Source organism: Peromyscus eremicus, chromosome 19 (assembly GCF_949786415.1).
Source record: "Peromyscus eremicus chromosome 19, PerEre_H2_v1, whole genome shotgun sequence".
Taxonomy (NCBI): Eukaryota; Metazoa; Chordata; class Mammalia; order Rodentia; family Cricetidae; genus Peromyscus; species Peromyscus eremicus.
The window spans coordinates 24,959,451-24,985,561 of NC_081435.1; the positions used below are offsets into that span (position 1 = coordinate 24,959,451).

Sequence of the window (26,111 nt, forward strand, 5' to 3'; positions counted from 1 at the left end):
ATTGTGTCCCTAGCCCCATCTGAAAGGTTCTGTCTGTGGACCCTGTGGCCTAGAGTGAGCCCCACAACTTGTCCCCCAGAGTCGTGTGTTCCCCGCCCCCTACCCTCCACACAGAACGCCAGGCAACCCAAAATAGAGCGGTCGCTGTGCTGGCCGCCCTGCCTGGAGGTGGGGAGGGGCAGCCCGGCTCGTTCATAACTCTGAGGCTGGCATGACTGCAGGGCTCTCTGCACCCGCCTAGCCGAGCCTGTCCCTGTCCCCAGATGTGGTAAACTAGCCGGGTTCAGAAGCGGCTTTGCAGTTTGCTATCCCTGCCACTAGTGCCCAGCCCTCTTGGAAGTAGGCTTGATTCCATAACAGTTGGAAAACATGGGTGGTGTCCTAGCCACGGCCTTGTGCCACCTTTCTGACCACCACCCCTCGTGTGTCTTGCTTACCTACCCACTCCGGGGTGGACACCCACCTGTACGCCTGCCCCTCATCCTAGGCATCCTCGTCTGCTTACTGAACGCCAGATACCTGTCAGCCTCCCCGTCACAGTTCCATACAGTCTAGCCCAGTGCAGGCACACAGCAGTGCTCACACTCACTGGACAGAACGCAGCCGTGGCCCCGTGCACTGTGGCCACCTGGTGCTCTGGGCCAAGGGAAAGGGTCCAGAAGGAAGGCTCCTGAGTGCAGTGGCTCAGGAGGCCTCTGGGTGCTCTGGGCCCTTGGGTAGCCCAGCACGGGTCATGGCTCCTTCTTTGGCCGGCCTATCCTGGCCAGGATAACAGGAACTCTTCGGGGTAACTGCCCGTCCGTTCTCCATGCCCGTCCCTCCGCCATTGAGCCGGCCACGGGGAGCTTCTTGCACCAGGTCCACCGGGACCCTGACTGAACTTTCTCCTTGTTTTTGTCTCCCGCCCCGCCAGAAGGTGATGCTTCCGACGGGAGCCGCCTTCCGGTGGTTTCAGTGACGGCCGGGAACCCAAAGCTGCCCTCTCCGTGCAATGTCACTGTTCGCGTGGTCTCCGGCAAGGGATTCGGGCGAAGACAAACGGATACACCCGTCTTTAGAACCAAAAATATTCTCTCACAGATCTCATTCCTGTTTTTATATATATATATTTTTTGTTGTCATTTTAACATCTCCACGTCCCTAGTATAAAAAGAAAAAGAAAAAAAATTAACTGCTTTTTCAGGAGAAGAACAGCAAAAGAGGTAAAGACGAATCTATAAAGTACCGAGAGTTCCTGGGCAAAGAATGGACAATCAGTCTCCTTCCTGTGTTGATGTCGATGTTGTCTGTGCGGGAGATGCCGTTTTTGTGTAGAGAATGTAAATTTTCTGTAACCTTTTGCAATCTAGTTACTAATAAGCACTACTGTAATTTACACAGTTTTAACCCCACTCTCACCTTAAACTTCCTTTGATTCTTTCCAACCATGAAATAGTGCATAGTTTGCCTGGAGAATCCACTCACGTTTATAAAGAGAATGTTGATGGCACCGTGTAGAAGCCCCTCTGTATCCACCCACACGTGCAGAGCTACAGCCAGAGCCCACTGGGACTGGGAGTCCCTGGCCCAGGCCCGGCCAAGTTGTACCCGCCGTCCCCTGGCTTGGGATCCCCCACCCCAACAAGTGACGGATTTTGGAGATGAAAATTCCATTCGCTGATCCGCCGAGATCTGGGGAGCCCGCATCTCAATCCTGGCTACTTCCCCTAGAGAAAATAAGCCTTCCTTTTCAGCCTTGCTCAGAGCAACAGAAGGAAGGGCTTCTCTGCGTGGTCCCCTACCTACTGGTAGGGGTGGGTGCCCAGGGGGGCTCCCTGCCCGTGGCCAGCTCCCTGCTGAGGAAACATGCTGTTTGTATTGTTTTAGGAGACCAGGCTGTTTTGTGAATAAAACTGAATGCATGTTTGTGTCATGATACACTGCTGACTTCTTCTCTTGGGTTTTGGAGGGCTGGCTTGGGGCTGTGGCTGGGCTGAGGTTGTGTGGGACTGTTTGGAGAAAAGGATACCCTGAGGGTAGCTAGAGTTGAGAGTCTTCTTGGGAAGGAGAAGCCTTCTGGACTCCCGGGGTGGGGTGAGAGCAGAAACGGCCATCCCGGACACAGCATGGAACCATGTTTATATGGAGAGCCTAGTGTATCCCAGGCTTTGGAACCTAGACCACTAGAAGTGTCATCTACCTCGGATCATACTGCTCCCCCGGCTCTTCAGGCCTGACCAGTGCCAGGCATCCTCTGGTATTGGGGTGGGCTGTCTCTCGGGGTCTTTTTGCATGGCGGCCATCTCACACTCACCCAGCCACCCACACAATTCCTCTGGGAGTAGTTTCCTCCCGGGTTTCTGGAACGAACGTGACTGTGCCCTCTGTAAGCCCTGTCCTTGGACCCCCCTTCCATTCCAGCCTGAGTTCAAGAAGTGCATCTCCTGCTCCGACCTCCAGCTGGTCTAGAACCTCAGAACAACTGGTGTCTGGGGAAATGATTGCAAGGCCCCACCCATCATCTAGGCCAGGGCAGCCTTAACAGAAAGATGGCCCTCTGCATGCAATGCCACTCTTCACACATCCTGGAGGCCAACCTGAAGGATGATGCCTAGCCTACCACTTGAGGAGTGTCCCCCCCCCCCCCCTTCCTCGGCTGCTCTGAGCCTGGCAGAGATGGAAGCTAGACTTGTAGAAGGACTTCCTGACAAGGTTTCAGGTGGGTGAGGACTTTGAGAACAAAGGAAGGTGGGGCCTTCTGAAGCTGAGTGGGTGGTGAGGTGGGGGGGGGGGGGGGGATGGACTGTCTCTGCCATTGTTCCTGGAAGGGGAAGGCAGGGAGGAGGTATCCTGACCCCCAGCCCTTCCCCTGTGTCAAGGGCTCCCTTGGAGCACCAGGGGCTCTGCAGCTTGGCCTGGCACAGCAGGGGTGGGCAGGGGCGGGGGAGGTAGCTTTCAACTCCATCTCTGCCTGGGAAAATTCCCTTTCATGTGGCTGCCTGTGATCTCTCCAGGCGGCTTTGCCAAAGGGGGGTGTCCAGCAGGGAGTAGGGGGAGGTGTTGCAGCTGGGGGCACCCTCACTCCAGCACGAGGCAAACTGCAGCACCTCCAGAAACTCGGGGGGAAGGGAGGGCTTAGGAGGGTGTGGGGACGCTGGCCAGCAGGGGGCACTGGGCTAGAGGCTGTTGCTGGCAGCATACAGGCTGCAGATGGCCTAGGCCGGCCCTCTGGCACACCTCCAGGTGTTGAGGTGGGTGGGTCCAGTGCCAGCCTTAATGGGAGGGGATGTTATGAGTCAGCTGGCCTGGACCCACCCCATCGTGCAGAAACACCCAAAGTTCAAAGCCCCTCACTTCCAGTTTCTGCCTCTTAATGTACCTAGTGTACCTACCCAAGGGCACTGTGGAAGTGAAAGCCATCCATGTGTCTCTGGCCAAAGCAAAGGGAGGGGACCGCTGCAGGGTCAAACCTTGCCCTGGAAAGTGATTTCACCAGAAAATGGCCTAAGGAGGAACCACCGTCATGAAGGCAGTTCTTGGTGCACAGGAAGCACCGGTCAGTGGCAATTCCAATTTTAAAATTATCCATGGGGCTAAAGAGATAGCTCAGTGGTTAAGAGTGCTTGTTGCTCTTGCAAAGGACTGGAGTTTGGTTCCCAGTATACATGGCTCACAACCACCTGTAACTCTGGTTCTGGAGGGTCCAACACCCTCTTCTGGCCTCCTCAGGCACCAGTACATAAATGTACACACATACAAGTAAGAAAAACAAATATTTGGGCCAGCTGTGGTGGTACACACCTGTAACCCCAGCTGTGGGGAGGCAGAGACAGGAGCACAGCCTGGGCTACGGAGGCCCTGTCAGAAAAGACCCAAACAAGCTGATACGGTGATGGCATGCCCCTGAGCCCAGCACTGAGGGGATGGAATCAGGAGATAAGAAAACCTTAGTTATATAGTGAGTTTGAAGTCATCCTGAGCTACCTCAGGCTCGGTCTCAGAAAAAATCTGAGTGTAGCGAGGCACACCTTTAAGGCAGGTGGATCTCTGATGTTGCAGCCAGCCTGGACTACAGAGTGGGTTCTAGGACAGCTAGGGCTATGTAGAGAGACCTTGTCACACAATAAAACAGATTTTGAGGGTGTGCTTTTCCCCAGCTCACCAGCCCACTCTCATTCTCGGGAATGTCTTTCCATTCAACTTTAGTACGTGTGTGGGTGTTTTGCCTGTGTGTAGTCCTTGTGCTCCACATGGGTGCCCAGTACCTATGGAGGCCAGAAGAGGGTGTCAGATTCCAGGGTACTGGGGTTACAGGCTGTTTGTAAGCCACTGGATGGATGCTAGAAATTGAACTCTGGTCCTCTAGAAGAGCAGCCAGTGCTTTGGACTGCTGAGCCATCTCCCCAGCCTCAAATTATATTTCTTCATAATAAAAATCATTCACTAGACCTCTCCAAAATTAGCTGGACCTGACCTTGGCATTCTCCCTAAGGCCCTGTCCCGCCGTACAACCCGCCTGTACAGTACAGCCAGCCAGCCTGCCATCCTACTTCCCGGCCATATGGTTTAAAGGTCTTCACTCCTGTAACCTAGTCTTTGCACACCTTTGAGTCTCCTGGTCACATTCAGAGTCTGCTGTCCCTTTACCCCTGTCCTGCACATCTGCTGATAAAGGACACTGGGGTTGGGTGGTGGTGGTGATGGCCTCCTGGTGATTTAGGAGCCTTCACCCAGCATCCTATACTCCCCTGAGGGTCTAGCATTTAGAACTAGCTTTGAGGGTGGCAAAGTCTGAGGCTGGACACACTGCTGGAGACAAGTCCAGTAACACCACAGGGACCGTGTGTGTGTGTGTGTGTGTGTGTGTGTGTGACATTGCAGAAGACATTCAAGATCTGTGGCCAAGGATTCATATATGAATGATGTCACTGGGATGTTCAGTGATACTGTTTGTGTGATCCTGTGATCTTGTACAGTCCTGTAGCAAACCCAATGTGATATCAAGCTATACAACTGAGTGTGTAACATTGGGTGATTCTGTGTTCATGGTATTGAATATACAACGTTGTATATTGTGCAAGCCTGGGACGAAACTTTATAATCCTAAGTGTCCGTGACTGTCATAGATGTGGCCCTGGGACATCAGAGAGAGAGTGTGTGTGTGATGTAAGTAATGACCATGTTGTGACCCTGCATAATGCTGGGGTTGTGGATATAAGTTTTGTCAGTGTGCCCATGGGATCCCAGGGGTGCAGACCCATTGCCCTGTGTGTGTGTGTCTACCCACAGCATCTCCTGCTCCCCACCCCGACAGCTGTGCGGTTCTAGGGAGAGCGCAGGGTTCTGGGGCATCTCAGCCTCCGTGTGGGTCCAGAGGTCCAGGCTGCATTGGGTACTGGCACAGGGGCAACAGAGACTTTTCCCACAGCCGAAATGCCCCTCTCCCAGATCCTTCGCTGCTGGCTGCAGCTCCACAGAATACCCTGGCAACTCTGCCTCCTTTGTTCTCTGTGGCCGCCAAAGGCCTCCCACTTCTATCCCAGACTGTCCAGCGCCTGCCAGGCAGGCGACCCTTCCCCCATGGCAGCCAGGCTTGGTGTGACCTAGTCTCTACCCACTGAAACCACCGCACGAAGGCACACACACACACACACACACACAAACACACACACACATACACACACACACACACACACACACACACACACACCCCATGTCTCTGTCCCATGCTCCAGGTCTGAGACAGGGCTCCAGCCTGGCCCTGAGCTGTGAGCTTGGTGTGCAGGAAGAAGGAAACAGTAGTTCCTGGGGCTGTACTGGGTGATTGTGGGCCAACACCTGGGCTCTGGACCGGTACAACTTCCCCTTGGCACATGGCCAAGTTGGAAGCTCAGCCTTCAGTCCAGACTGGTTTCCATTTGAGTCGGTTGAAATTTCTTTGGCTCAGGTAAACCATCAGGATTGGAATTATAACCACTTTTATAGATGAGGAACAATGTATGACTCACCGAAAGCAGGATGGTGATTGGCACCCAGGCTCCTGGCCCCCTTGGGAGGAGGACCAGCTGCCTCCAAAAGGGCTGGGAGGGGGCCTGGGAGTCTGGACATCTGGGTCATGATGTGTCACAGCCACCATGCTGTGTGTGTGTGTTTCTCCTTGTTGGATGACCTTGGCCAAGTACCCTTGCCTCTGTTCTGGAAAGAAGGGCAGCAGCCAGGAGTTGTAGAATGGGGCACTTGACAAGGTGCTTTGCAAAGCCCCAAGGTCACCTCACAGATAGTGCCAAGATCCACAGCAAGGCCATGAGACCGGTGACCCTGGGGACAGATTTGGGCATGAAGGCCCAGCCTCCACTCCCAGCCCAGCTCGCGCTGCTACACAGGAGGACGTGATATTGGCATGGCTCAGCTGTATCAAGGCCATTCGGGTCTGACCTGATTGCATTACCAGCTCCCACTCCCTCCCAGGTGCCAGAGATCCACGGATGGAGGTCACTTGCACAGCCCTCCCTGGTTCCCCACTGCCCACCTGATGAACTGCTGCTGCTGCTGCTGTAAACAAGCAGAACTGTGGACTGGACAGGCGACAGTAAAACAGATCTCAACCCTGATGCCCTGCAGATGAGAACTGAGCACCAAGAAACCTCATTCCCCAGTGTCATATAGCTCTGTAGTGTGTCCTGTCCCTAAGGGCCACACCTGCCTTGAGGTCTCTGCTTACTGGGAAGGGGGAGGGTCTCCTGAGACCGCTGGCCAGGCTGCCACCCACCTACCATCTTCCAGCAGCATTAAATTTCCCCTCTTCCGGAGATCAAGGGCAGGCTTCAGAGGCGGCAGGGGGCATGAAGAAGAGGTGGGCCAGGTCCTCCAGGGCTGAAGGTCTGGGTACTGGAGGATTTGATCTAAGGGTTGGCACTAACCACTAGCCCTGTCTCAGATGCCAGGCTCTAGGGATGCACATCTGCTTCCTGTCCCTTCTAACTGATCCTCACTCACCTCCCCAGCACACACAAACACACCCTCAACCCGCCTGACTCCCACTGGCTCAGGTGCCCTCATCTCCCCTGCCACAGTACTGACCACTTGGGTGACATCACATACTGTCAAGGCTGTGGTCTTGAGTTCATGAAAGGCGTCATTGGCACCGTCACAGGAAGTGTGCTAAGAAACATCTGTAGAGCCAGATGTGTGGAGCAGGCCTATAGTCAGTACTGGGAAAGTGGAAGCAAGAGGATCAGGAGTTCAAGGACAGCCTGAGCTACATATCAAAGACACTGTCTCACAGCAAACCTGTGAGCTAAATAAAAATCATCTTCCCTTCTTGGGTACTTTTTTCTGTGTGCATTTTTTATCATAATTGAGGTACTGTCCATAAATGAAGGAAACTTACTAAAAAGAGCCTCCTTGGGCAGAGATTATGGCTCGGTGCCTTAAATAGCATACGATGCGTTGGGCGCGGTCCCCAGCACTGCAAACCCCCAAAAGCATCCACAGCCTTTGGTTAGAGGTACTGATGGGCGAAATTCTCCTGCCTCACAGGGCACTGAGCTTGTGACTGGTAAATCAAGCACTGGGCTAGTTCATGGCATCCATATGCCCAGAATACCATGAGGAGGGCATTGATCCATTATCCCCACTTTATAGATGACAGAATTAGGCCCAGAGAGAGCGACATGCAGGGTCACACAGCTGATTCTGTAAACACTCGGTTATGCTTCAGACTTTGGAAACAAACCAACCTTGCCCCTCCTGACAGGCCTAAGCCCAGTGGAGTCAGTCAGATTTGTTTGTTTGAGACAAGGTTTCACTATCTCCCATTTGGGATCCTCCTGCCTCAGCTTCTGAGTGCTGGGATTACAGGCATATACTACCACACCCGGCCCCCAAAATCCTTTAACCAAATGTTCTCACGTCCAGAAAGGTTTAGAAAAAAATAACTGAACAAAAGTACTGTATAGGGAATAAGGGCGTAACCTAGAGCAGCAAGTGTAGAAATTCTGGGGGTGCAAAATGGGCACCGGCTGAGCTCACACAGCTCCTCCCCTTCCCCACCCTGGAGAGCCCACCCCGCCTCCCAGACCCCGTGCAACAATAGGCAACTGCTGGGGGCCCAGCAGAGTGGCCGCTGTGAGTGAGCGGGCCAGGGCAGTGCCCGCTCTGCAGCCGTTGATAAGGCGACAGAGCCCTCGGGAGCAGGGACACGGTGAAGCCATGGAAACACGGCTGAAGTGTGAGGCTGGCTCAGCCGCTTCCCCAGGTGGCTGCCTCCCAGGCCTGGCAGGGACCCAGCGAGACAAGTCCAGCCACAGGCTATGTCTCTTCCTGCCCTCCCAGGGGCCAGCCTGGGCTGGTGGCTGGAGGTATCACCCCAGCCTGCTTTCCTAGGGTCGGCCTGGGGTCAGTCAGTCTTTGGGCATTGGTAGGGGAGACCAAGGATAGGCAGGGTGCTCCACCAAAGCCTACCTTCCCCACTTAGCTCCTCCCAATGTGCTACCCACTCCTCTACTATAAATATGTGTGTATTATTTACCCTAAGCATTTTGATAAATCATAATAGCAGAGACATCTGCTGTCAAAACTGCAAACTGCATTCGGGGCTCAGCTTGTGCATGATCAGGATACAGACCAGGGGTGCATGGGAGCTGATCATCAGAAAGCGCTGGGTCTTGAAGGGAACCCTAGATGCATCTTTTGGGGTCCTTCCTCACTGGCTGCTAGTCACAAAACCTTTCCAGAGAGGCTGACCACCCTCCACCCCTGCCCCCACCCCCACCTCACACACAACTGTGTTCCTGCTTCCTGCCTTCCTCAAAATTAATGCATCAGTGAGAGCGGCTAAGAAGTCCCCGGAGCAGAGATTAACTCCTGGGGCAGTGCGGGTGGGGTTGGCCCTGGGAGGCTGGGGGTGGGGGGGGGCTGATGCTCAAACCTCACAAGATTAATCACCCTGCAGCTGGCCTCATCACAAGGGCACCCAGTACTCGACACCCCACCGGCACGCCCCCACGAGGCCGCCTCTGTCTTTCAAAGTCCCTACAGTGGCCAGTCTGACTTGGGGGAGGGTTTTGAGAGCGGAGGCCAAGTTCCTTTTTGCCTTTTCTGGTTCTTTTCCTGGTGGCCTCAGGGACCCTGAGGAGCAAGCAGCAAGCAGTAATCCTGTGGTCTCCCTGGTTTTAGTCTAGCTCAGCAGCTCTGAGAGGAGGAGGAGGAGGAGGAGGAGGAGGAGGAGGAGGAGGAGGAGGAGGAGGAGGCCGCCCTGGCTCGCCGGCCAGCCCAGCCCTGAAAGTAGAGCCGGCCTGAGACACCCCGCCCCCAGGACCTGTTTACATGGGGAACTCAAAGAGAGGTGTGGTGGATTTGAATAGTATGCTCCCCAGCCTGCCCCTCCTGCTCACCCTGAACGGTCTGGAGATGGGGAGCAGGGGGGACATCCTAAGAAGAAACAGGGCAAGGGCCTGTTAGTAAAGTCCTCGGGTGCCGAACCCAGCTGCAGGCTCCTCAGCCAGTCACCCCACTTTCATCTTCAACAAGTTGCAGCAAGAGGGGCTCAGGTTAGACCAGAATAGACCCGTTGAGTTGCCCTCTACCTTCTTCTGCTTACCCCTCCTCCATCCGAGAGACCCCGGCCCCGCAGAGGTCCCACTGGGGGACTGACCTGTGTGGTGGCGGGCCCTGGGTAAAGAGCAGGGTGGTAACGGGGAGGCCTGGCCTCTGGTGAATGTCAGGCGCTAAGTGGTGTTGGAATGGCTGCATGGGCCTGTTGCCAACAAGAGGCTGTGGAAGAACTGTTAGGTCTGAGCTTGAGGATCCCAACTTTGGTGCTGCAAGCCGGCGGCTACCCAGGGTTGGTACCACAAAGGGAACCAAGAAGATGGAGGAGAAAAGCCTAGCCAGGCACAGTAGGGCACTCCCGGGTCTGAACATTGTGTTTCCATGTGTAGGTTCTTTGGACGGGCAAGGGGCTACTCTCCCCCCAGCCTCAGTTTACTCTTCAGTCACTGGCATCCCATCTCCAAGACACATGGAGGGTAGAATAAGAAGGCTGTGGGAAAAAATCCTTGAGAACTCCCTCACCTAGCTGTGTGTGGAAATGCGTGCCTATAAATAAGAGGTTGCTGCACGTTCTAGGTCAGGTTGGGCTGTAGCATAGCATGACCCTGTCGAGACACACAGAGAGAGACAGAGAGTGCATGACCCTGTCAACAGAGAGCACGGTCCCTCACCCTCAGATCCCACAATGCTCTAGAGATACTAGAGTGGATGGGAAGAGGCCAGCCAAGAACAGAAATGGCTTTCTGGAGATGAGCAAAGGACTGGCTTCTTTTTGTGTGGGAGTGAGGCTTGCATGCATGCATGTATACATGTTTATATGTACCAGTGCATGTGTGTCTGGGTGGAGGTCAAAGGTCAACCTCAGGTATCATTCCTCAGGAGCCATCAAAACCTGTTTGTTTGTCTCTTTCTTTTCTTTTTTTGAGACAGAATCTCACTGGGACCCAAGGCTCACCAATTTGTCTAGGTTGGCTGGCCGGCAAGCCCCAGGGGTCCACCTATTTCCTCCTTCCCAGCTCCAGAATTACAAGTGTATGCACCACACTCAGGTTTTTATTTTCTTTTATTTATTTCTTATGCATTGAGTGTTTGCCTTCATTGTATGTCAGTGCCCGTGGAGGCCTGAAGAGGACACCTGATCCCCTGGGACTAGCGTTATGGATGTTCATAAACCACCATGTAGGTTCTGGGAATTGAACCTGGGTCCCCTGGAAAAGCAAGCAGTGCTCTAAACCACTGAGCCATCTCCTCAGCCCCAACCATATCACTTGCTTACTTCTTCTTCTTTTTTTTTTTTTTTTTTTTTTTTTTTTTTTTTTTTTTTTGGTTTTTTGAGACAGGGTTTCTCTGTGTAGCTTTGTGCCTTTCCTGGAACTCACTTGGTAGCCCAGGCTGGCCTCGAACTCACAGAGATCCGCCTGGCTCTGCCTCCCGAGTGCTGGAATTAAAGGCGTGCGCCACCACCGCCCGGCACTTCTTTTTTTTTTTTAAACTTAAAATTTTTTTTCAAGACAGGGTGACCATGCTTACCTCAAACTCAGAGATCTGCCTGAACCTGCCTGGAGTGCTGGCATCGCCATATTGCTTTCTTAAGAGCTTTAGGGCCAGGTATGGTGACACACACTTTTAATCCCAGCATTCCAGCACTCAGGAGGCAGAGGCAGGTGGATCTCTTTGAGTCTGAGGTGGTTACAGTGAGTTGCAGGACAGACAGGGTTACACAGAGAAACTCTTGTCTTTAAAAAAAAAAAAAAAAGGAAGCCGGGCAGCGGTGGTGGCACATGCCTTTAGTCCCAGCACTCGGGAGGCAGAGCCAGGTGGATCTCTGTGAGTTCGAGGCCAGCCTGGTCTACAGACTAAGTTCCAGGAAAGGCACCAAAACTACACAGAGAAACCCTGTCTCAAAAAACAAAACAAACAAACAAACAAAAAAGAGCCCTAGGAACTCTTTCTTGGGCAGTGAGACCGTGCTAGTGGGAACCCGGGCAACTGCAAGGGTTAAAGTGGTTACATTTTACCTTGGGACAGTGGGAACCAGTCATGGTTTCCAAACTTCAGCAACATTTGGAGGGACTAAAGTAGGATGTTGTCAGCCTTTAGTCAACTTGGGTACGTGGGGCAACTTCCTAGCTCCATTCTAGGCTCCTGGAGCTCGTCAGAGGCCAAGACCCCTGTCTTAGTAGGATAACCAAAACACTCCATTTCATGTTAGAAGGTTAAGGTGGGGTGTGCAGGAAGTGACCTGTCCTCTTAGGGACATGAACAGGATGAAACCAGGTTACAGATTGTGTTTAGGATAGGAGGGCTTTAGGACTCTTACTTTCTGGAGATGGAAATAAGGAAACATCTGGGTCCCGAGAGACCCTAACCTAGAATCGGCATGGCGGTGGGCTGAGAGGTAGGGTTTAGGTATTTCCATCTGAGCCCCACCTCAAACTGGTTTCATGACTTCAACCAAAGGCACAGTCAGCTCGCCCTTCCTGTGCCCAGCTCTCCTCACTGGTGTGGCAGAATATCATTCAGCAGCAATCAGCCTTGGCTCTAGGCCTTTCCTGGGAGTTCAATGCTCAGGAGTGGGCTTTAAATGTAGAGTTCTTCAACCTGTGTCCATGCCATGTAGGCTACCTTCTGCTCTTCCGTCTACACCCCTTAACCTCTGACCCTGGCTGGGACCAGCTGCCTCTACTGCTATCATTTGTTGTCATGGGAACCCTACAGTTCTGACCTAGCACAGGCAAGAGCAGGCCTAGAGCTCATAACAAGAAAAGCTGATGATACTGGGGTAGGGGAATCGGGGCTTCTGTTCCTAGTAGCATGGCTTTCTTCTTGGGAAGAGGGCCTTAGAAAGATGGATGACCTGGGACCAGCAAAACAGCTCAGCAGGTAAAGGCACCTGCCACTAAGCCTAACAGTTTGATCCCTAGGACCCACATAGTGGAGGGAGAGAACCAATTCTGGCAAGATTCCTGACCTTGCACACCACCTGCCTCGATAAATAAATAAGTGTATTTACAATTAAAAAGATGACCTGCATAGGGATGGGATACAGTGCCGATAATCATGGCCGGGGTCCCTAGAGTCTTGCACTTTTCCGTGCCCACCTTCTCTTGACTTAGTTTTAGGTTAGTGGTGTCAAGGAAGGTTGGTGGGGACCTTCCCATTTCCCTCACTGCCAACAACAGCCAGATCTCAGAGCCCTGAGCTCAGCTCATTCTCAAGGCTAAAAATACCAAGAAGGCGGCAGCAGCAGCTCCCTAGACACCCCATCCACCCGCCCCTCACTCCCAGCAACACACACACACACACACACACACACACACACACACACACACACACGGGAACATACTTGCACTTACCCAAGCCCAGCCTGGACCTTATTCCAAGGTGCTCTCTGAATTAATCACATAGTGCTCTGTCTGAGCTTCCCCAAGTCCCCACTCTGGGTGAGACCAAAATATGGCTCTCCTTCCTCCTCTGACCCCAATTTGCTGTGTGATCTTGGGATAGTCTTTTGGCTTCTCTGAGCTTCCGTTTCCCTTTTTATGAAATAAAGAGGCTACATAGAAATGCAGAGGCTCAGGGATGGGTCAGGGCCCTGGCTGCCACCTCTAAGGCCTTCCAAAACTCTCCCCTTTCTTTCTTTCTTTCTTTCTTTCTTTCTTTCTTTCTTTCTTTCTTTCTTTCTTTCTTTCTTTCTTTCTTTCTTTCTTTCTTTTTATGAGACAGTGTTTCTCTGTGTAACGGCCTGGAACTCACTCTGTAGACCAGGCTGGCCTCGAACTCACTGCTTCTGCCTCCCAAGTGCTGGGCTGCTCTTACTCTTCTTAAGTGGCTGTGCCCTGAATCAGAGCAACACTTCTCTAGCATACCTACTGAACTGGGGAGTAAAAATGCCTGAATACTCATACTCAAGAAGCAGAAGGCAGGAGGATCTCTGTGAGCCTCGTTTATACGGTAAAGACCCTGACTGGAAGGAAAGAAAGAAAGAAAAGAGAAGTAGGTTCATAGATTCAAGTTCCACAAACATGGCACCATGACCTTTATTACTGGAGGCTGCCAGGGAAGAGATGCGTTCTGAAAGAATTCTGGGTAATTTGTCCATTCATTATTCTAGTGTAAGCCGGGCAGTGGTGGCACACACCTTTAATCCCAGCACTCCAGCACTTGGGAGGCAGAGGCAGGCAGATCTCTGAGTGAGTTCCAGGAAAGCCAGGGCTACCCTGTCTCAAAAACCAAAAAAAGAAAAAAAAAAAAAAAAAAAAGAGAGAGAGAGAGAGAGAAGGAAAAAAATGCTAAGAGACCCCAGCTGGGGTCTACTCTGAACGAGATCAATCTTCCAAAAGAACCCATGCGCATTAGTTTTGTGAAGGCATTTTCAGACCATGAAAAGGTGCTCTTAGGTAAAACATTAATAAACTGCATCGCATTGGTGGGGAAAATTAAATGTAAATTAGATAATTAAAAATGAAGCTGATGCCTGCTGCTTGGTGCTATTACCTCTTATTAAAAGTTATGAGAGGTGGCCTTGGGTGGAGGCTGGTTGCAAGGTTTCTGGGGAGGGTAGCGGAGGCAAAAGGCTGCCTGCTGGAACCCAGTTTGGTTTTGCAGGTCCAGCAGGTGGGGGAAACAGAATGCTCCTGTATCCATCTGCAGTTAGGGGACATGGGGTGTTCACAGCCCTGAGTCTGTCTCTCAGAGTCCCTTGGTCGTCCCCTGCTGTTCACCAAGCCTCAGTGTTTCATCTGTGAAAGAGGGGTCATAGCAACCAGGTCCTCACAGCACTGGGGAGGACCGTGGAATTACAGGCCAGCCTGTCGAAAAAACAAAACAAGGGACTGGAGATGTAGCTCGCTTGGTAGAGTGCGTGATTAGCCCTGCTAGAAACTCTGGATTCGATCCCCAACACCGAATAAAATGAGACTTAATGGCGCAAGTCTGTAATCTCAGCACTCTGGAGGTGGAGGTGGAGGAGGAGGAGGAGGCAGAGGTGGAGGCTGGAAGATCAAAAAATTCAAGGGCATTCTCTGCTAGTTCCAGGCCAGCCTGAGTGGCATGGCCCTGGATCGCAATACATAAACAAACAAATAAATAAAGGTCCGGAGCCAGCCAGAGGTGGGCACATAGTGTTTGTTAGATAACCTTGATTACTAGTAATCTCTCCTAAATCTTCAAGACAGTCCTCAGCAATTTGCCCCTAGCTGACGGCTAAAGACAGCACTTTCACAGAGGCTGCCCTGTTCGCCACAAGGGATGGATACTTCGGGTGGACAGAACAAGAGAGTAAGGGTCCATATGCCATCTGAGGTAGGTGGCCCTGGGACGGCCCTCCCACACCAAGGTCCCATTTCCTGCCTCAAGATGTTGCACTGGCTCCTTGCTATAAATCTGCCCTGAGATCTTGGCCTTGGGCTGAGTGTGGGAATCCCGAGGTGAATGTTTCCGCAGTGAGGGAGGCAACCTCGGGTAATAAGTCCCAAAGGGGTGGCTATTCGGAGCAAGCCCAGAAACAGGCCCGCCTGGGTGGAGGGGGCGACGTGTGCGTCCCAGGACGCCCCGGATCCCCCGATTCCCCGACGCTGGCCCAGTGGAAGCTGGGCGAGGCAGGTAGCGGGCCCGCAGCAGGCGAGGCAGGGAGGCTGGGAGCATGGGCCAGGCCCTTGGTGGGCTGTGCAGGGTGCGCGCCGCCGAGGGGGTGGGAGCCCGGAGCGTGTGAGTCACCGTTTCTGGGCCAGGCAGGCGTTGACTGCGGAGCGGGGGGCGCATTCCTGGCTGGCAGGGCGGCCGGCACTAATGTCTTTCCCACATGGCCCCGAGTTCCCTGCTCGGCACGATCACACGGGCAAGACGCTCCCGCGGCCACCCCCGCCCCAGCTGCCTCCTTCCCACAGAACCGCGGAGGGGGAGGGCGGCGACGAGGCGAGCGCAACGGGGCCTCCCGAGGTGGCCGGGAGCCCTCGCACGGTGTCGGGCTCACTGAGAGCCACCGAGGACCCGGCCGTCCTGGATCTTTGGCCAGTCTCAGTCCACCCTGCCCCGGCCTGCACACGGGGTGGGGGGTGGGGTGTCGGAGAAGCACTGTTGGCGAGATCACCAGTGACTTCGGTCCCCTGGGACCCACGCCGTCACCTCCTCCTCTTCTTCCCGTCGTGGCCAAGCTCTGGGCTGGGGCTGAAGGAGGCTGCAACGCATCCGGAAGGGTCTGGGGAGGGTGGTTCCTGGAAGAGGCCACACCCAGTCCCTCATTCCTTGGGTTGGAGGACAGCCCTTGCCAAAGGCCAACGGGACTTGTGAGCTCTGCTTCCCACGCAGTGCTTGTCCCTGGGCCAGGCCCCTAGGGGGAAACTGAGGCTGCGAGGGCGGCCCACCCAGAGCTCCCTGTCTGTTGGGGGAAGTTGGCGGTTGTCCCTCCAGCTGGGCTCAGAAGCGCTTAATGAGAGTTAAATGTAGGGCGTGAGTCACCTCGGAGAGGGGGATGGGACCACCCTCAGATGTGAAGAGTGGAATAAGGTTTGTCACACTGCTCATTCCCCACCCCACTCCCTCTTCCCCTGCACCACATCCCTTAGCCCTTGTCAGGATGACCCCGTCACCCTGGGCCAGCCTCCCCCCAAAGATGGCTGTCTCAGAAGTAGGGGCTGTGGGACGGTATAGACTGCAGATCGTAGTATGGGGCCCAGAGCCCTTGAGGATGGACTAGCACCTGGAATCTCATAACTGCGAGTCCCTTGGTCATGTGTTGGGATGGGGGCTGGGCAAAGGGCCCAGGCCACCCTGAAAATCCCCCTACTGGCTGTCTGGCCTTCCTCAGGCCACCAGGCTCTGACCACACAGGGTGTCTGTCCTACACCCCCACACCCAGCTCTCTCCAGACAGCACAGGGACTTCCTTCTGCAGTCCTCATGACACGGCAGTGTGTGTACGTACATTGCCTCTGTGACTGGGTTGTCTGTCTTTGTCACTGCGTGTGTGACTAAGCGTGCACTTGGGTATATTTACGTGTGACTGGCAGTGTCCAAGTGGGCCTGGGTGTTGCAAGGTCTGGGGAGGGAAACGTGTTTCCGCATGCTTGTCTCTGTGTTTATTGTTGTGTCTTTCTGTGTGACTGTGGGACTGTGTCAACCTCACCCTCTCCACAGGGTCCCTTGCTTCTCTTTAGAGCACCCCACTATCACCAAGAGCAGCAGGGTTAAGGAAGGGAGTCTGGGAAGGAGCTGTAGCGGGACAAAGTTCTGCTGTTGCCCTTCTGAAATGGCCAGGCTGGGTGGTCAACACAGGGGTGGGTGTGGACAGGGGAAAGCGACGCCCCCCCCCCCCCAAGAAGGGATCCCTGCTCAGCAGTCAGTCCCCTCCCTGCTCTCTGCTCTCAGCCCAGCACCTCCTGGCAAGAGCTTATTTGCATGGTATTTACATTTCATTTGCATCGCGTTCAATTAAAAACCTGACCAGCTCCCGCCTGCCTGGCGCTGCCTGCCCAGCCTGGTGAAAATGTTGGTTGGGCACTGTCGCCTGCCCCCCCCCCCCCATGGACTGACCCGTGTGGGAGGGGTCCTCCCTTCAGTGAGATCATCCTAGTCACCCACTCCATGAGTGTGAAAGCTAGAAGGACAAACGGAGAAACTGAGGTCCAGAAAGGTCCACCTTGAGCGTCAGGCTAAGCGCTAGGCTCAGAGCTTGAAAAATAGTAGCCACAGTTGCCTCTTTATGGAGGAGTTGCTGCTGCAGGAGCATGGCCAGCACCTGGTGTGCACTATCGCATCACTATGGCACTACCCTTTGAGGTCTGGCCATCCGTGCGTTGTCCCTATTTTACAGATGGGAATGTCAAGGCTGGAGAGAGTGAGCCTATGTCCACCCAGCTAACCCAGAATTCAAACCTCTGTCATTCTGACTCCAAGTACCTGCTCCAAATGATAGGGAAGAGCAGAATAGCAGAAAGGTTACTGCTGGCCTGGTGAACCCAACTCAAGGTCATTAGCTCTGGGTGGGCAGCAGGCTGTCCCCCTATCCTCAGCTGGCCCTGTGGTTCTCTTTGCTTCCTAAAACTGACAGCCACACCTGACTCCTGGCTAACAGGTGGGGTGCACTTGGCGATAGTCTTCCTCTTGGAAGACTGGCCTTCTCGGGCTCCAGTCAGAGCTGGTAGTTTTGTAAAAGGCACACATGGAAGGGAAAGAGTTGGACTAAGGCCAGAAGTGGATGAAGCCGTCAGGTGGGCCCATGGAGACACCCAAGGAACCCCCAGCACACTGCCTTAACTAGGGAGCCTTCCTGGAGCCTCCTCTCAGTAGCAGAGCTGGGTTGGGGTTGCTATTCAGCAACTGAGAACTACTGGCTGGGTCCTCAGATGATGGTGGAGGAGTTATGTAAGGCCCAGGGTCTGACTATGAGACCAGGTTGGCACTGACAGGCATTTAATACCTCCACATGCACACATACATATACACACATACACACATGCATGTATACCGACATATATATTCATATATATATATATTTGAGACAAGGTTTCTCTGTGTAACAATCTTGGCTGTCCCAGAACTCATTCTGTAAACCAGGCTGGCCTTGAACTCACAGAGATCCTCCTGCCTCTGTCTCCAGAGTGCTGGGATCAAAGGCATGCGCCACCACCACCTGGCACAAACAGTCTTAAGACTAGGCTAGAATATGAGCTGAGAATGCCTGACACCTACACCCAACTTTTCACTTCTGTATGTCATCAGTGTGGTTACTTTAGGGGGAGGGGAACACAGCTCATCTCATTTGGGAATTATATTCATTTTGGAGCTAGGAGGGGAAGGAAGTATCAGTAAAATGATCTTCCTCGGCCGGGCGGTGGTGGCGCACGCCTTTAATCCCAGCACTCGGGAGGCAGAGGCAGGCGGATCTCTGTGTTTGAGGCCAGCCTGGTCTCCAAAGCGAGTTCCAGGAAAGGTGCAAAGCTACACAGAGAAACCCTGTCTCGAAAAACCAAAAAAAAAAAAAATGATCTTCCTCACCTCAGCTGCCTCAGGGTTCTAGGGGTTCTTCCTACCCCTGATTCTGGGCAACATTGATTGGTTCTGAAGTAGATATATGACTTGAATCTAGCCAATTAGACTGAACCCCAAGGATTTGGTTGGGAGAGTTCTCTGCTCTGGCAGTTGGGGATTTGGGGACCATTAACTTTATTTTTTTTATTTTTTCTGGACTGAATCCCAGGCTGGCCTCAAATTTGATGCACAGCCCAGGATGTCCTTGAAATACTCATCCTCTTAACTCTACCCAACAAGTACTACCATTACAAGCATGAGCCAAAACATCAGGATCCATCCCCATCCTCATCCTCATCCTCACCGCCTTGGAAGATCGCTGTCCAACAAGCCAGCAAAGAAAACTGACCTTGGGCTGGGGGGTGTAGCTCAGTGGTAGAGCACTTATTTCCACAGGCTTTAAGGGCTGCATCAGCAGCACCTCTAGAAACATGATTTAGCCTTGGAGTAAGTCAGTCTGTTGGCATTTTGTGTGAGCTATGTGTGTTGGGGCTCTGCACTTGTAGTCTGGGGTCCTGCCGAGGTAGCACAGGCTTTGCCGGGTTTTGCCTCCTAGGCTTCGTCCCTCCGTGTTGCTCTTTGCCTGGAAGCAGACCGCCTTCCTCCCATTCTCCGCTCCACATGGGTGTAGGAGCCCAGCTTGTCACACCTTCTCCGGAAAGCTCACTGCCCTCTGGACCTTCTCTCTGAGCTTCACTCTTCTGGAAGTTACCTGGAACTTCTCACACAAGCCTGCCACTCGGTGCTGTGCCCACAACGGCTTTGCTAATTTCCCTCTCTGTCCCAGCACTCAGGAGAATTAGGAAGACCCCCTACAAGTTGCAGAGCAGCATGGGCTATCAATAAGACCCTGTCCTCAAGATCGATCGATCAATCAATCAATCATCAATCAATAATATCCCTTTTTTGGGCCTTCCACATCATAGTCCCAAAGTGGATTGTGATTCCTAAATGGTGTGGGCAGTATTCTCCCCGGAAGTACCACAAGTGATACTGTCCCTCAGTCAGGAGCTGACTTGGTTCACACTGTAGTCCATGTAGTCAGGAGACTGCTTTTGGGAGTTGCTCATGGGAATCAAACTTAAGATGTCAGGCTTGGCAGGCAAATGCCTTGACCTATTGAGCTGTCTTCTTTGTAATCATAAGATCTTTGAAACCGAGTTCAGGGCCAGCCTGGTCTACAGAGTGAGTTCCAGGACAGCCAGGGCTACACAGAGAAAAACCCCATCTTTAAAAGAAGAAAAAAGGGCTGGAGAGATGGCTTAGCAGTTAAGAGCACTGGCTGCTCTTCCAGAGGTCCTGAGTTCAATTCCCAGCACCCACATGGTGGCTCACAACCATCCATGATGAGATCTGGTGCCCTCTTCTGACCTGCAAGCATATATGTAGGCAGAACACTGTATACATAATAAATAAATAAATAAATAAATAAATAAATAAATAAATAAATAAATAAATATCTCTGAAGCCACCCCTACTTCTATTGTTCTGTCCTTTACAGCCTTTTAAGGAAAGATCTTGCTATGTAGTCCAAGCTGGGCTTGAACTCATGATCTTCCTCCCCCGGCCTCCTGAGAGCCGACACTCCTGGTTTTGTCTGAAGATATTGTAGCTGGGCCTGACTTTGCAGGCCTACAATCTGAGATACTAGGAGACTTGAGGTAGAAGATCCCTTGAGCACAGGGTTTTGAAGTCAGCCTGGGCAACATTGGGAGACCCTCACCCCCATCATAAAGTCACGAATTCCTGCAACCCTAGAACTGGGAGGCAGAGGCAGGATGGTCAATAGTTCCAGGCCAGCCTCAGCTGGGTAGTTCCAGGCCAGCCAACTTGGCGGTTTGCTCCTCAACACAGCCTGCCTCACACTTGATAAATTTAAAACTGAAAAATGAAAAGTATTGGGCCTGAGGCTGTGGCTCATTGGAAAGAAGAAGCTTACCCAAGGCCCTGGGTTCAGTCCCCAACATCACATACCCCCCCCCAACCTGGAAAAACAGGGGCATTTAGAGCAAGTTCAAGGGGCTGGAGAGATGGCTCAGTGGTTAAGAGCACTGACTGCTCTTCCAGAGGACTCGGGTTCAGTCCTCAGCACCCACATGGCAGCTCACAACTGTCTATAACTCCAAGATCTTGACACCCTCACACAGACATAAAAGCTGGCAGAACACCAATGCAAATAAAATAATAAATAATTAAAAAAAAAAAAGAGTGAGTTCAAGGACAGCCAGGGCTACACACACACACACACACACACACAAAACCCTGTCTTGAAAAACAAAACAGAACAAAAAAGGACTGGATAAATCTGCATGAAAAGTGCTTAATACTGACAGCACACGGATTTTGTTTTGTGTTCTGTTGTTGTTTTGAGGCAGCATCTCATAGCCCAGGCTGGACTGAAACTCCCTGGGTAGCCTGGGATGCCCTTTAATGCCTGATCTTTTCCCCAATGCTGGGATTACAGGAGTGACCCACCACATCTTGCTCAAAAGCCCACAGATACTTATTGGGCTCCCAAACGTATGTGGAGCTGAGGACTCGGCTGTGAAACGTCCAGCTCCCCCGCCCTGGGAGAAGCGCAAAGGAGAAGTTGAGGCAGCGGTGGCTGCAGCTTGGAGCAGCCCATCAGGAGAGTGGGGTAGCCCTCCCCAGCCGGCCTGAGCTCTTCTCCGAGGGCCGGATCCCCTCAGCCCACACCCCTTCCTTACAAAGAGCCCTTTGGTAGGGGGAGGCCTGGTCATTCTCTCCCCCTTCCTCCGTTCCCTGTCCTCCCTTCCAGCGGGCGCCTCTCCGAGTTAATCTCCTTGCCCGTCAGGGGGTGACAGGAGGTGTCTGTCATTCGGAGCCGAGGCAGTCAGCCTCGCTGGCTAATTGGGGCGCGGGCGCCCAGAGCACGGGAAATGGCCGGAGGGAAGGAGGGGGAAGGAGGGGAAGGAAGCCGGCTTCACCTCCTCGCAGCCGGCTTGGGGCTGATCCACACGGCTCCTTGGGGGGAAAGGAAAGCAGAGAAGAATGGGCTGTGGGACAGGACTCTCTGATCTTGGACAAATTGCTACTCCTCTCTAAGCGTTATATTAATAATGATAACAGTAAGGCGTTACAGAGCAGTTGCTATGTAGATCAATGTGCCTATTGAAAACCTCCAATGGAATTTTTATTGCAATTAGAATTCAAGCCACACTATTCCCAAGGACCCGATCACCCTCTTGTACCTCTCCCACGCCTCTATCCTCCAGGTTCCCCCTGTTCCAGACCCTCCAACCTCACTCCCACTAAATACTTCCTGCCTCAGTGCCTTTGCACATACTTTTTCCCTCTACTGGGTCCTGGACCACCTTATCCCAAATCACTCACCTCCAGGTACCTTTGTTACATCACCCTGTTATATTAACCTGTTTCATATATTGACAGTCATGATGTGAAACTATTCGTTTACATATTTGTGATTGAAACCTCAGTGCCTCAAACAAGGCTGGGCACATGGAGGCCCGTAAGGAGTATTTAAATAAGTGAAATTAAGTGCTTCACCTTCTCACATAAATCTAAAAACTTGATGGTCCTCCCCTTTTTAAATAGGTTTGTTTATGTGTATGAGCATTTCGCCTGTATGTGCACCAAATTTTTTTTTGTTTGTTTTGTTTTGTTTTTCGAGACAGGGCTTCTCTGCGTAGCTTTGGAGCCTGTCCTGGAACTCACTCTGTAGCCCAGGCTGGCCTCGAACTCACAGAGATCCGCCTGGCTCTGCCTCCCGAGTGCTGGGATTAAAGGCGTGCGCCACCACCGCCCGGCTATTTATTGTTATGTGAATTTTTTTTTTTTTTTTTTTTTTACTTGCATGTATGTGTGTGCACCACCTTCATGCCTGATGCCCATGGAAGTCAAAAGAGGGCATCAGAACCCCCGGAACTGTAGCTATGGATAGTTGTGAACCACTATGTGGGTGCCAGGAACTGAACCCGAGCCTTCTACAAGAACCACTGGGGCATCTCTCCATCCCTGCGTCCCCGTTTTGAGGCGAGGAAATTGAAGATTAAGGAGATTCTAAATTTTGGTAACTAGGAAGGAACCCCAAGACTAGGGGGCCTTATGTGTGTTAGGACTGAGTTCCTGACCCCTCCCTTGAATGCTGATGTGACGGGGACAGTGCCACGGGCCCACCCCAGGCTGGTGTGTTTCTTGGGAGCTTCGTTTGGCAGCCTGGGGAGTTGCTCCTGGGTTTGAAACCAATCCCTATATGCTCTGGGCAAAATGGGCGGGTGAGTTCTAAGGGGCCTTCACACAGGCCAGGAGGGAGGATGTCAGTGTAGGGGCCAGGCGGGTCCCTTCTTCAGTGCACATCTTCCTTTCCTGTCCCTTTTTACCCGGCAAAGTGCTGCCTCCTGGACCTGGCGCAACCCAGCCTTTGACACCTTTCTCTTCTCTCCCAGGCTGTCTGCACCACACTGGAGGATCCCTGGCCCCTGTGCCCAGGTCACTCACACCTTTGAAGCCCAGCATCTAGGCTGCCTCCTCTAGGAAGCTGCCCAGGCTGGTGTTGGTGTGGTGGTGTCCTCCAAGCGGTCAAGTGCGCTATGTCACACATCACATGGTTGGTACAAAGCCACTCATTAAAGCCTCCTGTCCATCCATAAATGCAGGTGAACCCACTGCTCTGGGACTCTGGAGCTCTAATTTCCCCTCAGGTTAATCTACTAGGTGTCCAAGCCTAAAATCTCCACGTGAAGAGAGCAGCATGATGCTTCTGCCAGCCTCAGTACACAACTCTTCACACCTCAAGGCCAATCAGACTCCAAGACAATCTTCACAACGATGGCTGGGGCCAGCCAGGGCAGGTTATTGGCTTCTGCCACCCCACATGGGCTACACCACATCAGCCAGTCACAAATGTGCCTACTTTCTACAGTTATCATATGTTGGGGTGTTTTAGGAGGTCCTGACCTGATTAAAAGTCTGGACTGTACACTAACTTTCCCCTATTCCCCCTAGGATTGCAGCCAGCTTCCTGCCTTCTAGACCTTGCTACCACCCATCATCCCCTTTCTTCCTGCCTTCCCCTCTTCCCTCAGGCCAGGCTGGCCTATCAGAAGGTGCTGTAGGTGGGAGGTGGGGAGAAGCAGACTGGAAACACCTGCAGCAAATGCTTCTTTTCCCTTCTTACCCTGTCTGGGGCTGCAGACCGCTGCAGACCGCATACGTTTCTCTTCCATGGCAGTGTGCACGAATTACTGCAGGTATGCATGCTTGCTCGATCCCTTACCTCTCTCTCACTGCCTCAGCCACCTCAAGATGGAATAGGGGTGGGGTGGGGAGAGAGATGGGAGGCTGGCAAGAGCCCTCTGATCCCCCTTATACAACCCCAAAAGTTGACAAGTCCTAAGAACCTCCAGTCCAAGCTGGGAGTCAGCATATGGATAGGTAGGGTGGCCAGGAAGTAGGGTACCAGGGTCTCTGTGCATTTTGATGTCATGTGAACGACAGGAAAAGCAGATACAAATATTACACAAAATAGAACTTTGTTTTTCTAGCCAACTGCTCTGGGGTGTTCTGAAATGGGCTACAGGAGGCCCAGAACCCAAGGGGAGATGTGGAGGTGTGACGGGCATCATGGACACTTTGTGGAGAAGCAATGACATGCGGGCTCCCCTCCTGCCATAGCTCCAGGCTCTGCTCCTGGAATGCAGGTGAAGCACTGTCCTTGATTCACACTGCTCTGCAAGTGGAGAGGGCAATGGCTGATCTATCTCCAGTGCTTTGGGAACCTTTCGGAGCCATCCATCCATTTAATGGTGTGACAGACAGATCACAGACTCGCTAAATTCTTCTGTCCTGGCCTTTGCCAGACCTGGGTTTGATTCCCAGCACCACCATTTAATCGCTGTGTCCTTGGGCAAGGCAAGTCACCAAGTTGCCTCTGAAGCGCCTGTTTATTTGTTCATAAATTAAGAACAGTAATTGGACAAAGCTCTTGTACAGTGTTTGTAAGGACTCCCTCGGAGACATATGTAGTGTGGATGGACCATGGCAAGTGCCTGGCCCTGGGTAAAGGCTCTATAAATGGCTTTTTCTCCTCCCACACACCCAGTACTGGGAATTCAAACCAGGGCCTCTCACATGCTAAGCAAGGGCTCTACCCCTGAACTTCATCTTGAACCCTCTTTTTACCTTTTAAGACTAAGTCACCCAGGATAGCCTTGAACTCATCCGTAGTTCAAGCTTACCTTGACCTTGCCATCTTCCAGCCTCAGCCTCTGGAATAACTGAGATTACAGATCTGCCCCAGCAGATCCGATTAATTACTGTTTTTCTTGGAAGATTTATTTTTAAGTGTATAAGTGTTTTGCCTGCATGTATGTCTGTGTACCACATGAGTGCAGTGCCCACAGAGGTCAGAAGAGGGGGTCAGATCCCCTGGACTGGAGTTACAGATGGTTATTAGCTGCCATGTGGGTGCTGGGAACTGAGCCCGGGTGGGTCCTTTACAAGACTGCTGAGACATTTCGCCAGCCCTGCTCCTTTTAAAAATGTGTCATGTGTATGAGTGTTTTGCCTGCATGTATGCATGTGTACCACGAGTGTGTCTCACTCCGTAGGAGGTCAAAAGAGGGCATGTGATGCTCTGGAGCTGGAGTTACAAGCTGTTGTGAGCTGCCACATGGGTGATGGGAACTGAGGCCAGTCATTGCAAGAACAGCAAAGTGTTGTCAACCAGGAAGCCATCTTGCAGCCCTGTTTGTTTGCTTTTTTATTTTATTTTATTTTTTATTTAAAGATAGCCTTTGCATCAAGGCCTGTTTGTTTTCAAAGCTAAAAATCAAACTTAAGGAAGGCGTCACATCACAGATGCCAGGCAAGCACTTTACCTCTGAGCTACAAGTCTGTGAATATCAATTATAACAGTAGTACACATCCCCAAGGGTACACACACACACACACACACACACACACACACACACACACACAGAGAGAGAGAGAGAGAGAGAGAAGCACAGGCACACCACCCTGCCTTCTTTCCCTGATCCTGTGCTTTTCTGGGTGCTCCCAGAAGACAAAATACCACACCCAACAGCAATGGCTGTCTAGTTCCAGGCTTCTGCCAGAGGGTGGGTAGGTAGGACCTGGGGTTACTCTCCCAATTCTCCCACATCTGCCCCAGAGAGGCTCACGCATCTCATCTGGGTAGCGGGAAGTGAGGAAGGGCTTCCTCAGAGACATCCAGTGACTGTCTTGGTCCTATCCATGAGGAGGCTCCCAGTAGACAGTTGAAAGAACGTGCTGTGTAGACTGGTGGCCGCTTCTCACTGACCTTCACCTTGCAAAGATGGTGGCAATGTCAATGGGAGAAGTTAAGGACTTTCTGCTTCCAAGCAAGTGAAAACAAGACCTCAGTGGAGTGGAAGGCTGGCCAAGGCACTGGGAAAATCCTGGTGCAGAGGTGCGTCTGTGGAGGTGGGTGGGATGGCAACCTCACAGTCAGAGCCAGCATTGGTGAGCATGTTAAGAATTTGGCTGAGTGTTGTGGCCCATGCCTTTATCCCAGCACTTGGGAGGCAG

At 52.5% G+C, this 26,111-nt stretch overlaps 1 protein-coding gene across 6 annotated transcripts in view; it reads left to right on the forward strand.

The window, feature by feature from the left end:
• Cxxc5 (CXXC finger protein 5) overlaps window positions 1-1,915 on the forward strand; it is a 32,121-nt gene extending 30,206 nt beyond the window's left edge. For 5 of the 6 annotated variants that reach the window (XM_059246064.1, XM_059246062.1, XM_059246061.1 and 2 more), the window contains one exon: window positions 914-1,915. In XM_059246064.1, the coding sequence (XP_059102047.1) occupies window positions 914-958 (45 nt within the window). In that variant the 3' untranslated portion in view covers window positions 959-1,915. The remainder of the gene's footprint in view (window positions 1-913) is intronic. The other variant, XR_009375225.1, reaches the window with a different exon arrangement.
• The last annotated feature ends 24,196 nt before the right edge of the window (window positions 1,916-26,111 follow it).